Source organism: Phytophthora cinnamomi (assembly GCF_018691715.1).
Source record: "Phytophthora cinnamomi strain GKB4 chromosome Unknown Contig33, whole genome shotgun sequence".
Classification (NCBI taxonomy): domain Eukaryota; phylum Oomycota; class Peronosporomycetes; order Peronosporales; family Peronosporaceae; genus Phytophthora; species Phytophthora cinnamomi.
Window position 1 is genome coordinate 33,197 of NW_027150966.1, and position 13,560 is coordinate 46,756.

Sequence of the window (13,560 nt, forward strand, 5' to 3'; positions counted from 1 at the left end):
AATTCCCCTTCTAAACCAATCGAGTTGAATTCTGAATCTCCCGCGCTTTCCCAGCTCACTGGCCACCACACACTGCTGGCCCCCGCACACTGGCTTCTGGATTCATTTCGAAAGTTGGCGGATGGGGGAGATTACGGATAGTGAACGCCCGGCCGTCTGGGAAACCCTACTGCTTCGCAGCGTAGGAGGCGTGCTTACACGTGGGGAGATCGTCCGGGTTGCAATGTACTTCCACGTGAGCCGCCAAGTTGTCGAGCGCATTGGAAGCGTGGGATCAACTCGATGGGAGATCGAGTAGCAGCTGTGGTCAAGTCAAGAAAGAGTGCAAGATGGACCGCCGCCCCGCTGCCCCTGCCAACCGCCCGGACGACTCTCCCCCCCCCCCCCCCCCCCCCCCCGCGCAACCTCGCCGACGCCACGCGCTGACGCTGCTGCGCCGAGGCCTGGAACGCTGGATTCGACCTTTCGTGCCCGGACCGATTCCCCCCGTGTCTCTCATGTACATGCGCTACGTGCCCCGCGCTCGACTTGGCGCGCGTCGTGTGCTGGAAGCGATGCGGGATCTGACGACGATGGAGGGCTCGGTTGCTGACGATGAGCGTGAGGCGAAAACTGAGAGCGACACTTGGACGGAGGGCTCGCGCCTCCCGCTGCCAGCGCCCATGGAGCATATCATGAAGTCTAATGGTGGAAATGATTACCGGCTCGAACATTTGCTAAGTACAAACTGATGCGAACGGACAGACTTCCAACGTCATTGCCATGCGATGCAACATCTCTCAGCAAGTGGGATCCTCGTAGCACCCGAAGCCAAATCGTGTGCCCCTCAAGTATGTAGTGAGATCTTAGATCCATTTTTGTGTATGTAGTGCGGCGGAACAAGAACGCCTGCGCCTCTCTGGACTGTGTCTTGCTTAGTGCCAACTCTAGATCTCCAGCCCTCCCACATTTTAAACGCCTGCGCCTCTCTGGACTGTGCCTCGCTTGGAGTCAACTCTAGATCTCCAGCACTCCCACAATTTTATAATCAGGAAAATGAACGAGGCGGAGCGCTGCGCAAAAAAAAAACAAATGGTCATCTATTTCCGAACGGAGGTAGTAGTACACATGAATGCAAGCAAGAAGAACCATGACTAGAGTGACGAAATCACATTCATTTATAACATGCTCTCGACTTCAAAAGCTACACTACAACTGTAGCTAGTTTAGTTTCCGCCACGAAGACGAAGCACCAGGTGAAGAGTCGACTCCTTCTGGATGTTGTAGTCGCTCAGTGTGCGGCCGTCCTCAAGCTGCTTGCCAGCGAAGATCAGACGCTGCTGGTCAGGCGGGATGCCTTCCTTGTCTTGAATTTTCTGCTTCACGTTGTCGATCGAGTCCGACGGCTCCACGTCCAGCGTGATCGTCTTGCCGGTCAGCGTCTTCACGAAGATCTGCATGCCACCGCGCAGGCGAAGCACCAGGTGCAGGGTCGACTCCTTCTGGATGTTGTAGTCGCTCAATGTGCGGCCGTCCTCAAGCTGCTTGCCAGCGAAGATCAGACGCTGCTGGTCAGGCGGGATGCCTTCCTTGTCTTGAATTTTCTGCTTCACGTTGTCGATCGAGTCCGACGGCTCCACGTCCAGCGTGATCGTCTTGCCGGTCAGCGTCTTCACGAAGATCTGCATGCCACCGCGCAGGCGAAGCACCAGGTGCAGGGTCGACTCCTTCTGGATGTTGTAGTCGCTCAATGTGCGGCCGTCCTCAAGCTGCTTGCCAGCGAAGATCAGACGCTGCTGGTCAGGCGGGATGCCTTCCTTGTCTTGAATTTTCTGCTTCACGTTGTCGATCGAGTCCGACGGCTCCACGTCCAGCGTGATCGTCTTGCCGGTCAGCGTCTTCACGAAGATCTGCATGCCACCGCGCAGGCGAAGCACCAGGTGCAGGGTCGACTCCTTCTGGATGTTGTAGTCGCTCAATGTGCGGCCGTCCTCAAGCTGCTTGCCAGCGAAGATCAGACGCTGCTGGTCAGGCGGGATGCCTTCCTTGTCTTGAATTTTCTGCTTCACGTTGTCGATCGAGTCCGACGGCTCCACGTCCAGCGTGATCGTCTTGCCGGTCAGCGTCTTCACGAAGATCTGCATGCCACCGCGCAGGCGAAGCACCAGGTGCAGGGTCGACTCCTTCTGGATGTTGTAGTCGCTCAATGTGCGGCCGTCCTCAAGCTGCTTGCCAGCGAAGATCAGACGCTGCTGGTCAGGCGGGATGCCTTCCTTGTCTTGAATTTTCTGCTTCACGTTGTCGATCGAGTCCGACGGCTCCACGTCCAGCGTGATCGTCTTGCCGGTCAGCGTCTTCACGAAGATCTGCATGCCACCGCGCAGGCGAAGCACCAGGTGCAGGGTCGACTCCTTCTGGATGTTGTAGTCGCTCAATGTGCGGCCGTCCTCAAGCTGCTTGCCAGCGAAGATCAGACGCTGCTGGTCAGGCGGGATGCCTTCCTTGTCTTGAATTTTCTGCTTCACGTTGTCGATCGAGTCCGACGGCTCCACGTCCAGCGTGATCGTCTTGCCGGTCAGCGTCTTCACGAAGATCTGCATGCCACCGCGCAGGCGAAGCACCAGGTGCAGGGTCGACTCCTTCTGGATGTTGTAGTCGCTCAATGTGCGGCCGTCCTCAAGCTGCTTGCCAGCGAAGATCAGACGCTGCTGGTCAGGCGGGATGCCTTCCTTGTCTTGAATTTTCTGCTTCACGTTGTCGATCGAGTCCGACGGCTCCACGTCCAGCGTGATCGTCTTGCCGGTCAGCGTCTTCACGAAGATCTGCATGCCACCGCGCAGGCGAAGCACCAGGTGAAGAGTCGACTCCTTCTGGATGTTGTAGTCGCTCAGTGTGCGGCCGTCCTCAAGCTGCTTGCCAGCGAAGATCAGACGCTGCTGGTCAGGCGGGATGCCTTCCTTGTCTTGAATTTTCTGCTTCACGTTGTCGATCGAGTCCGACGGCTCCACGTCCAGCGTGATCGTCTTGCCGGTCAGCGTCTTCACGAAGATCTGCATCTTCCGGGGTGGTGTGTTGTGTGGGTGTTCTTGAATGCGCTTGCTGCTCAGAAAGCAAATTGCGGAATGAGGAAAGTCTCCGGCCTCGAGGTAAAGTCAACCCAACGCCGCCATCTGCGACGTGTGCGCGCGTCGTTTCCCGTCCGGAAATAGCTGCGAAACTCCCTTCGCCTTCCAGACCCCCAACGGCATACAAAACGACTGTTGCGGATTTCGCAGAAAGATTTCTGATCCTGGCGACCTACACTCTCGATGCGACAAAGGGCGCAATCAATCCCGGACAACACCATCCGAGGCTGACGTCGACAGGTTGCAGGGAATTGCCTGCTTGCTCGAGCCAAATGAATGTCAGCGTCGCCCGGCACCGCGGCGGGAAGCGCATGTCTCCCGAGTAGAGACTCCATCCATTAACGTAGCGCGGACCTGGCCAGCATCGGAGCCGCTGCTCATGCTGCGTTTCGTCCAGGCTCTGTATGGCGTGTCGCTCGCCCCCTGTCCTACTTTTCGGCGATCTCACCAGCAGGCGTGCGCGTGCGATGGATTCGCCAGGCCTGCTTGCTTGCTACGTGGCCTTGGCTGAGTACGTGTCACCGGGCGCTGAGCTCAGCACTCGCATCGCCCAGCTGCTCCAAAACTCAGCTGGAGGAAGCAACTTGAGCACCTGCACGCATACATACACACGGTGCTGCTTCACCTTAGCCCTGTTGAAGCTCCATCGCGAAAGAAGCAACAGCAGAGCAAAACCCTGGACATGTGGCGCCCTTGAGCGCTGCAAGACCTACCGCTACTGGCAAACATGCAAAACACGGCGGCATTTCTGCTCATGTATTCACTTCGTCACACCACATACAGTGGCAGCCTTACAAGTCGGGTAGATCGTCCATCTGAGGCTGGCTTGGCGTCACGGTCTTGGTGGTAAAGTACACGAATCCTTGCAGAGTGGCGACGAGTAGGTTGTATAGCACGATAAACTTGGTCCACCCGGCGTATTCGTACGTCTGCGCACACAACACAGCAAAGAACAGGATTGTTGCCGCGCGGCCAATGTAATTGCCCAGGAACGGCAGGTACATCTCCACGCTTACGCCGTTCACGACGGACTTGAGGTCGTACAGAATGATCGCTGTGCCTAGAAGCCCCCAACACACAATCAGTCAGTGCCGCAGATTGAAACGATCTCCATTGTGTCCTTGAGTGCAGCACGCACCGAATGCCATCGTGTACAGGCCCAATGAGACTACAATGCCGTATCGCACGAACACAAAGTCCACACACAAGATCAGAGGCTCCATAGCAACACAAACGCGCAGCGGGAGCCTTACCGGATGCGTAATTGAAGTGGATGAGCATGCCGAAGCCCTGGATGATGGTGAAGGCAGCGGCGAGCGTGTACATGCCGCTGAAGACTATGTCCACCGTGATGCCTTGGTCGCCTTCGTTCTCCTCGCCTTGACCTCCGCCCCATCCAGTGGGAGCGCCGCCACCGCCGTAGCCCTGAGGTTGGTACTGGGGCACCGCGTACGGATGCACGTTCGGCGCTGCGTACGGCAGCTTCTGCGGCAGCGGCGGGCGGAATCCCTGGCCCCGCGGGACCTCCTCCTTCTCCTCTTCAGCGCCCGCGTCCACCGGCGGGTTGCGCATCATGCGGTTGCCACCGGCGCTGCCTGGCCGCGGCGGCGTGGCGTCCTCCTGCGGATCCACGAGCGGTTGCTTCAGCTCTTCGTCCGGGAGGTCCATGGCGTCTGGTTCGCCTACACTGTATGGGGATCCTTCTTTGACTATGAATGCGACTTTTCTTCTTGGGGTTTTAGGTGTGAATTAGCCTAATACGTGGTATTTAGTGCTAAACCCTAGTACGACGACTTCAACTTGGCTTTTTGGGGACCCAGCCACAATGTGCGAGCCTTACTTGGATGCAGCCGACGAATCGATGCCTGCGGAGGTTTATCCGTTAGTTTAGTCCATTCCGAGCAAGATCAGATCCCATGCAGCTTACCGTTGAGCTGCTCCAGCGCGAGCATCAGGGACTGCGTTCCGAGGCGGCCGTGGCCTTGAGCCTTCACGGCAACGTACAGTTGGTTGGCGAGCGCGAGGCCAGGGAGCGACAGGTTCATGCTGTTCAAGCAAAATGGCAAAGGTCAATATGAGGGCCCCACGCGAGGAAACACCAACCGCCGCTTGATTGAGCAACAAGTCTGTGTCCTTACCGCTCGGCCTCCTTCAGAGCGATGCCCATATCCTTGACAAAGTGCTCGACGAAGAAGCCAGGGTCGAAGTTGCGCTTTGCGATTCGAGGGCCGAGGTTGCTGATGGACCAGGAGCCGGCGGCACCTGCACTCACAGCACGGATAGCCTCCTCCACGTCGAGACCGCTCTTCTGCGCGTACAGAAGGCCCTCCACAACGCCGATCATGTTGGTGGCGATGAGGATCTGGTTCACCATCTTGGTGTGCTGGCCGGCGCCAGCGCCGCCCATGTGGCGGATGTTCTTGCCCATGATTTCGAACAACGGCATCGTCGACTCCACGGTGCTGGCATCTCCACCGACCATGATCGAGAGCGTGCCCTCACGAGCGCCAACATCGCCGCCCGACACGGGGGCGTCCAGACTCGAGACGCCCTTCTGCTTAGCAGCCTCGTAGATCTCCTTGGCCAGCGAAGGCTCGCTGGTGGTCATGTCGACGATGACGCCACCCGACTTGATGGAGGACAGCACTCCCCACTCAGGGTCCAGGAACACCTTGCGCACATCGCTCGGGTAACCCACGATGCCGAACACGATATCTACCAAAGATCCGCATCGAAAACCACCCGAGTCAGCACCAAGCAATGCAATACTTAAAGCACTGCATTGCAATACCACAACTCACCAGAAACCTTGGCCACCTCGGCGGGGGAACTGGCCACCTGCGCACCCTGCTCCTTGAGGCCCTCGCACTTGGACAGCGTGCGGTTGTACACCGTCACCTCATAGCCGTGCTTCTACGCTCCCCACAGGCAGCAACAAATATCAGCGGCTTACCCTCTTCCTCTCCGCGTTTGCAGACTCAACGTACCAGGATGTGGCCGACCATGCTGGCGCCCATGACGCCCGTTCCAACCCATCCAACTCTGCGTTAAGCACGGTAAAACCCTGAGTCCCCGCAGCACATGGAGCATATCGCGTGTGCAGAGCCGTACTTGGGCTTCACTGCAACAACCATTGTCTTCTTCTCCTCACGTCTCTGGAGATCTTGGGCTAAACGAAAGTGAGTCCGTGGTGATGCATTTCATTCCAGCTGGCGCTCGTCATTGGCTGAAATACGTGCCGAGCCTGTTGAACAACCACGCGGTCTCCACGTCACTTCAACGAGGGCGGTCTCCTCTACGGAGGCGATAGCAAAGCTCGGCGAGCTGCTTGCTGATGTGTGGATCGAGGACGTGGTGCTTTGAAGCATTTTCGGTTGGCTTAGCGTCCCCAACACATGACGGAATTGGGAGCGGAAAAGGTGCTGGCAACTTCCAGTCGCGCGTGATGACTGGAAAGTGCTGCTTGGTGGTCGTCTTCATCGAGAAGCAACGATTCATCCGTGGCAAGAATTGCAGCTTACTAAGCTAAGTACTCGATACAGTACGGTAGCAACCAGTCAATTTGAAACAAGACTTTAACGGGACAAAAAGTGAAAGGAATTTTTGCTGGTAAAACTGAGCCGTGGCGGTGGGGTCTCCTTCCGGACAGCATAGGGGTACAGCTGCGGCTGACTGTAACTGCTGTTGGTTGTTTGGTTTGATGATGAGAGAAGATTGCTACACCACTTCAACATCGTTGGCTTTCTCCGGATAAATACCTGTAGCAGCCCAGATCACGTTAGTTCATCCAATTCACAACGCCAGCATCGTTCTACAGTTGTTCCGCACCATTTAACTGCTCCAATGCAAGCATCAACGCTTGCGTCCCCGAACGACCGTGTCCTTGCGCCTGTTCAAATGCGTAATTCATTATTAGTTCGCCTAAAGAATGGCAATCCAAGGCAACTCGGGTGTACCTTTACAGCAATGTACAATTGATGCGCCAGCGAAAGCCCAGGAAGTGACAAGTTCATCCTGTCATAGCACATTTCATCAAAACGTTACATTTCAGCCAGGAGTAGTATTTGCAGTGAAAAGCGCGACGTACCTCTCCGCTTCCTTCAGAGCGATACCCATGTCCTTTATGAAATGATCCACGAAGAAACCAGGATCAAAATCTCGCTTAACGATGCGAGGACCCATGTTACTGATCGACCACGAACCAGCCGCACCCGCGCTCACGGCGCGAATAGCTTCATCCATCTCCAGGCCACTCTTCTTCGCGTAAAGAAGTCCTTCTACGACCCCAATCATGTTCGTAGCTATCAAGATCTGATTCATCATTTTTGTGTGCTGGCCTGCGCCAGCGGGTCCCATGTGGCGAACGGTCTTGCCCATAACGCTAAGGAAAGGCATCGTTACGTAGACTGAATCCATATCGCCGCCAACCATAATGGATAGAGTTGCGTCACGGGCGCCAACATCACCTCCCGATACAGGAGCATCAAGCGTTGACACTCCCTTCACTTTGGCAATTTCGTAAATCTTCTTTGCCAACGCAGGCTCACTAGTCGTCATGTCCACAATGATGCCGCCAGCCTTCATTCGAGAAAGCAAGCCCGAGTCGGGATCAAGCACCACCGATTTGACGTCACTTGGGTACCCCACCATGATAAACACGATGTCTGTAAACCGAAATAAACGTTAGGAACACCTATGATCAGTTGATAACAGAGGTAACAGCGGTGACAAGATCACCTACCAGAATTTTGAGCGACTTCAGCAGGGGAACCAGCGACTCTTGCTCCCTTCTCCCGTAAACCCTCGCACTTTGAAAGCGTTCGGTTGTATACAGTGACTTCGTATCCGTGATTCTTTAGAATGCAACAAGTGAGCGCTGGGCGTTAGCGCACTAGAGGCATTATGCTACCAATTACTCGGTACGTACCATCAAATGCCCGCACATATTAGCACCCATGATGCCTGTTCCAATCCAGCCAACACTAAGCAAGCAAATCATCGAGTGAGGACATCACCAGAATTCAGTTCTTTATCTCGTGCAACCGTACCGAATTTTGACGCGAGAGGGCGTAATGAGGTCGAGCGTCTGGGCTGGAAACAGCGCTACAACAAACAATCGAACCACACTAATCAAAAACCCCGCACCAAATACTGCACGGAGCGTAGAATATGAATGGGCAGCACCGTACGGTTTGTCTTCAAGGTCGGGTCCTCCAAGTCCGGATGCACGGGCGTAGCGATCTGCTGCTCAACTGGCGCAACCGTCGAGGCAGGAGGAGAGGCAACGACGTGCTCTTCCTTCGCCCGGCTCTGGGGGTTGTGAACCACCAGTTCGTCGTCAATCACAACGCGGCTCTCCGAATACGACTTGAACAGGTGCTCACTCAGGCGATGGTTGTGTTTGTTGATCTGGGCCACGACACGGACGACATACTTGCTCTTGCCTTGTCCCTCAGGGTCGTTGGGCTTGCGCTCCGAGATGCAAGCCCGAATCATCGCGGGGCACCCCATGTAGCGATAGTGCTGCCTCGGTCGCTTTCCCTTTCCACGAGGCTTCGTCTTGACGCCGTGCGTGCACAGGTAGAGTTTCTTCACGAACCCGACACTCTCGTCAATAGGCTCCTTCAGGCTGTTCCTCTTGGCAGCTCGGGAGTTCACAGCCTTAGCGGAGTCGGACGTCCGCAGTCGCATGGGCTGGTGCGTGGCCTCGCAGTATTCCTCCATGGCCTGGTGGAATTCCTCCCACGAGTCGAAGCACTGCTCCATGCCCACGCACTGCACGAGCGCCTGCTCCTCCTCGGCCATAGGTAGCAGGCGGTTCGGGTCCTCTTCGGCCTCCTCGTCTTCGTGCTCCTCGTGCAGCTCCGCGTTAGCCTCACGCTTGCCCAGGAGCGTCGTGAAGGCCGCCGACGTCTGCTGTTGCTGCAGCGCCATGGCCTCGCTCACGCTCGAGTGAGCCTCTGCAATCTCGCTCGCGTCAGCTTCGGGTGCCATGGCGTCTAAGCTACCGGCATCGTCCTTCGGAGGCGTCGAGAAGTCCGCGCTGCCGTCGGGAGACTCACCGCGGCGCCGCTCCTTGGCCTCCGAGTCCATTAGCTTTTTGTGCTCAACTAAACTTTGGGCGGGAGTCACAAATCTCGACCTAGAAGACCAAATTTTGTAGGTTGGATCTACAATACCGGTATTTTGTAGGTTTCAACCTGCAAGTGGCTTTCAAAGGCGACAAAACGGACCAAAGATGGCCGAAGGCAACGCGTACAGCCTGCGCAGCCGGCGAGGGCGGCGCTCGGCGTCCACGTCCTCTGAGGACTCGGAGGACTTGGAGCCCGTCACGAGACGCAGTACTCGTCGCTACGGCGACTACACGCCGGAGCCCGTGCAGCGGACGCTGGAGCTGCGCTCTGGAGACCTGGACGACGACGATGACGACGACGAGGACAGCGACTTCGAGGAGCTGGACGACTACCGCGGCACAGTGTACCGCAGCACGACGTACCGTCCTCCTCAGGTGGACGGAGAGGACGTGAACGAGCCTGAGAGCGTCCACGAAGAGGAGGAGGAGGACGTAGACGAGCTCGAATCACCGAGGCCTGAAGTGCGACGATCCGAGCTCAAGCGACGAGCGGCGGGGGCCGCCGCATACTTCACGCAGCCGCAGAGCGCTGGCGGACTGTGGCAGAACGTCACGAGTTCCAAGATCGTGAAGACGACGCTCAAGCTGCTGCGCAGACTGTGGCGCTTCGTGCTGCGGAACTCGTTCATGGCGGTGAACGTGCTGTGGCTGCTCGCGCCGCTCTGCTGCTTCGTGATTGCAATTACAGTTCCGCAGTACCTGACCTCAGCGATTCAGTATGTGGACGTGCTGTCGTCTAAGGTGATCGGGTCTCGAGGAAGTGCTGACGCTGGCTTGGAGAAGGGAGCGATGCGGTCATTGGTACAGGAAATTGTTGACATGAAGATGGTGGGAATGAACGAAGAGATTGGCTTGCTACGGCAGACTGTGCAGACCCAGGAACGTGAGCTTGAAGCAATGAAACTCCTTCATGACACCTTGCGCCACGCCCACGACGAAGCTCAGCAAAAATTCAGCCTTGCGGAACCTGGCAGTGCTATCACCGTCCACATCGAGAAAATCGTTGCCAAGCACACGGATGAGCTGGTGAGTGATAGCTCTGTTGTTAAGGGTTATGAGATGATAGACATTAATACCTTATCGTTTTGCGTGCTTTGCATCGGTTCCTAGTGGGAGAAATTCATGGACACCACTGCGCGCCTACAACAAGACGTCCGCACTGCAACCAAGCAACAATCAGTCCTCTCGTCTGCAGTCAAGGAACAGGAAGAGAAGATGGACGTAAGTTTGGGTTGGATGCTTTCGTGTCCTGGTGCCAGGTCATTACTGATGTACCTTTATATGCCTACACTACCGATAGTCTGTGCAGAGCATTGTGAAGAAGACAGTTGAAGCGACCAACGATTCTGCCGATGATCAAGCGCGTGAGCGCGACATGCGAAAGGAATTCATCGCCTGGCGTGACACTTTTGAGCGCGATCTGCAGTTTGAGATGAAAAGTAAAGTGCAGGACATCGAGGATCGGATGTCAAAGGTGCTCCAGGAAGAGAAGCAGGCACTTTCTTCGAGTGCGGATGCTCTCCGCGGGTTGGATGCCACTGACCCCGGGATCCTCCGTGTGATTGAGGTCGCGGTTCAAGCTGTTGAGATTAAGAAGACAGGGCGAGTGGACCACGCCGCTCTTGCGAACGGCGCCTCGGTTATTCATTCAGAACGGTACGTCATCATTTGTGAACACACTCGTGCCGGAGGAATTACTGGTTACCTTTTGTTATCCATACTTCATTTTATAGCGATCTACTCTATCAGGATAACTCATCGCCAGTGCAACTCCTAACGCAGCTTCTTGGACTGAACGATCCTGCGGACGACGGTAAATTTACGTCCCCTTCGTTTCGCCGCGCACCAGCCCCATTCCTCGGACAACTCCTATCATCTGGAGAAATTCCTTGGTGGCTCTCACGCCACAATGGTCGTCCAGAAACTGCCCTATCGGTATGGTGTTGCGATATTTTCTCGATTTTGCTGCGGCTCTCATAATGTTTTATTTTCCGCAGGAAACAATGGAAATGGGCAGCTGTTGGGGCATTGCTGGCTCGTCAGGCCGCCTTTCGGTTAAGTTTGCTCAACAAATTGTTGCAGACGCTATAACCATCGACCATATCCCGGCCCAAATCGCTTCTGACTTCTCTTCAGCTCCAAACGAATTCCGCATTCTGGTACGTGGGTGAAATCCTAGACACATGGCCATCGGCTATACTTATAAGCGTCAATTGGTTGTGAAGGGCATATCGGGACATCCTCTGCGCGAGACCGTTGAATTAATTCCCTTCGGAAACTTTTCATACGCCAGTACTGGATCTGCTAGCCAGACATTCAAGCTGACGTCACCGCTGGTGCGTTCTGAATGCCTTTTGTGTATGCGCACTACGGGCGTGGCTAACGGCGATACATTGTGTTCATGTAGAGCCAGCGTTCTGCAATTGATGGTATCACCCTAGAGGTGCTGTCGAACCATGGGAACCCTGAGTACACGTGTCTGTATCGCTTCCGGGTACACGGCCAACCTGCTTGACTTGGGCGACGAAATAGGGGTAACATTTTCAGGATCAACAGCAGCTGAATCAACACAATTTATTCTATGCGACCAGACGTCTAGGCGTATTTGGTCGCTGCACGCAGCAGTGCTTGCTTTTCACCCATTCGAATGTGCAGGCACGATCGAAGCCACGGTGCCATTTGCTGCTCGTTTGCACGCAAGAACACGTCATCCTCCTGCCAACAAAAGACCAAGCAGGAGCACACATTAGTATTGAACCGAAAATCTCAGCAGCATGACGCCTGCTTACCTCAAATGAGGAAGCGTGTTGCTTCAGTCGAGATGCCACCACTTTGCCCACTTCAGAACGAACTTTCTGCGTCAACGATGAAGGCGGTCGCAGCGAAGTGGCCGTCGGTCCAGCATTCAGCGACCCCTGCGACGCTGCTTCCTTGAAAATCTCGTTAAGCTCGTCTGGCGTAGCCAGCATAATTTCCAACCATTGCTCTTCGTTTTGAGCAAGACTTCCATCGTACGCAAACCTTAAGCTGTTGAGAACTGGCATGGCTGCTTGGCTTCCAGTTGCCGACAAAAGTAGGTCGCGTTTTTGGGAGAAAGCAGGGTCTGCTTCGTTTGGCTGTCGAAGCGATGCAGGCATGGGTAGATTGACTGTGTCGTACGGATTGCTCGGAATAGTAAACCCGTAGTTGCGTAACAATCGGAGATTCCCGTGGTTGCCGTAGTTGATGAAGAGTTGCTCGCCAGGCTCGTAAGACTTTACTGTGTGAATCATGAAGCCTTTTTGCGAGTCAAATTCCTGGACACATTCATCACTAAGCGAGAAATTATAAGAATTAGGACTAATGTTCATGCCCGGTGGCGCACAATGTTCCACAACGTACCCGTTGTCAGCGTGGTTAAACCAGTCGAAGAAAGGAATGAGCGCGAACGGTTGATTCTGGCCGGAAGTAGCTCGTGACATCAAGATTGAGATCGCCCAGAAGAACGCCTCCGGGTTCACAAACTGGTTGTTAGCGCCAAACAAATGCCGATAGACCTGAGAATAAAACCGTGCTCTGCAGCAACATGTCAGCACTCTGGTCTCCACTCAAAGCGACTTCATCACCTCCTACCCGTGCTGCATCGCTCGCCGCGCCTCCTCGCAGCCTTGCAGCTCTTCAAACTGCTTCTCATTCCAGTTCAGCGGCAGGTCCACATATCGTGGCAAGGCGTTCACGTACAACTCGTCCAACAGCGGAGTGTCCATGCTCGCCATAGCCATCAACGTCGTCTCCGGGTCCTCCGCGTGCGGGAAGTTCACCAGCATATGTACCCCAAGCACCAGTGCACTCGGCACAAAGGATGAGCCCTCTCTCAGCGCTCTGTTAGACGCCAGTAGCTGGTTCAATTGGTTCAGGAAGCCCGGGGCTTTCTGCTGCGCAGTCTCCAGTGCGTGTTCGGCCGAGAACGGATACCAAACTTCCTGGCCGGCCTGGAACACCAGCGTGTCCTTCGGAACGTACTCTCGCGCCACGATCCCCACTCCCATGCCGGGGATAGAACGAGCCTCAATGGCGCTGGACACCACACCGCCGCGGGTGCGGCGCACAGCATCCGCGATGCGCTTGAGAGCCACCTCCATCGTCGATATGTATGGGGCTCGTAGCACGTCACAGATAGTGATGTGGTCCACCGATATTATTCAGCTGTGGACGGGATGAAGTGTCCTATACGTAATCATAACGCCCCGAAGTTCGACTAGAATAGAGACATTTTACCGGACAGTTGCTTTGTGCGTTTTGATGCGCTTTCGTTGGTGGCCATTATTCAATCGACGCCTCGGG

General features: G+C 55.4%; 6 protein-coding genes across 6 annotated transcripts; 1 reads left to right on the forward strand and 5 right to left on the reverse strand.

Moving 5' to 3' along the window:
• Positions 1–1,205: 1,205 nt before the first annotated feature.
• Positions 1,206–3,035, reverse strand: IUM83_04243 (polyubiquitin-C; the record flags this gene model as incomplete). Its single annotated transcript, XM_067928302.1, has 1 exon — positions 1,206–3,035. One exon carries the CDS (start codon positions 3,033–3,035, stop codon positions 1,206–1,208), a length of 1,830 nt encoding a protein of 609 aa, XP_067792815.1.
• An 860-nt stretch (positions 3,036–3,895) lies between these two features.
• IUM83_04244 (putative 3hydroxyisobutyrate dehydrogenase) lies at positions 3,896–4,772 on the reverse strand (the record flags this gene model as incomplete). The annotated part of the gene is made up of 3 exons (XM_067928303.1): positions 3,896–4,164; positions 4,243–4,272; positions 4,358–4,772. The coding sequence occupies 3 exons, from the start codon at positions 4,770–4,772 to the stop codon at positions 3,896–3,898; spliced, it is 714 nt and encodes a 237-aa protein (XP_067792816.1).
• Positions 4,773–4,940: 168 nt separating this feature from the next.
• On the reverse strand, positions 4,941–6,238 carry IUM83_04245 (3-hydroxyisobutyrate dehydrogenase; the record flags this gene model as incomplete). Its single annotated transcript, XM_067928304.1, has 6 exons — positions 4,941–4,969; positions 5,032–5,150; positions 5,243–5,819; positions 5,906–6,017; positions 6,092–6,146; positions 6,216–6,238. 6 exons carry the CDS (start codon positions 6,236–6,238, stop codon positions 4,941–4,943), a joined length of 915 nt encoding a protein of 304 aa, XP_067792817.1.
• Positions 6,239–6,821: 583 nt separating this feature from the next.
• On the reverse strand, positions 6,822–9,197 carry IUM83_04246 (3-hydroxyisobutyrate dehydrogenase; the record flags this gene model as incomplete). Its single annotated transcript, XM_067928305.1, has 8 exons — positions 6,822–6,862; positions 6,933–6,993; positions 7,061–7,118; positions 7,192–7,768; positions 7,846–7,957; positions 8,032–8,086; positions 8,153–8,207; positions 8,294–9,197. 8 exons carry the CDS (start codon positions 9,195–9,197, stop codon positions 6,822–6,824), a joined length of 1,863 nt encoding a protein of 620 aa, XP_067792818.1.
• Positions 9,198–9,342: 145 nt separating this feature from the next.
• IUM83_04247 (SUN domain-containing protein 2) lies at positions 9,343–11,752 on the forward strand (the record flags this gene model as incomplete). The annotated part of the gene is made up of 7 exons (XM_067928306.1): positions 9,343–10,263; positions 10,348–10,458; positions 10,538–10,893; positions 10,971–11,172; positions 11,235–11,396; positions 11,463–11,573; positions 11,645–11,752. 7 exons carry the CDS (start codon positions 9,343–9,345, stop codon positions 11,750–11,752), a joined length of 1,971 nt encoding a protein of 656 aa, XP_067792752.1.
• An 80-nt stretch (positions 11,753–11,832) lies between these two features.
• Positions 11,833–13,358, reverse strand: IUM83_04248 (Histone-lysine N-methyltransferase setd3; the record flags this gene model as incomplete). The annotated part of the gene is made up of 4 exons (XM_067928307.1): positions 11,833–11,952; positions 12,027–12,549; positions 12,619–12,792; positions 12,850–13,358. The coding sequence occupies 4 exons, from the start codon at positions 13,356–13,358 to the stop codon at positions 11,833–11,835; spliced, it is 1,326 nt and encodes a 441-aa protein (XP_067792739.1).
• Positions 13,359–13,560: the final 202 nt, after the last annotated feature.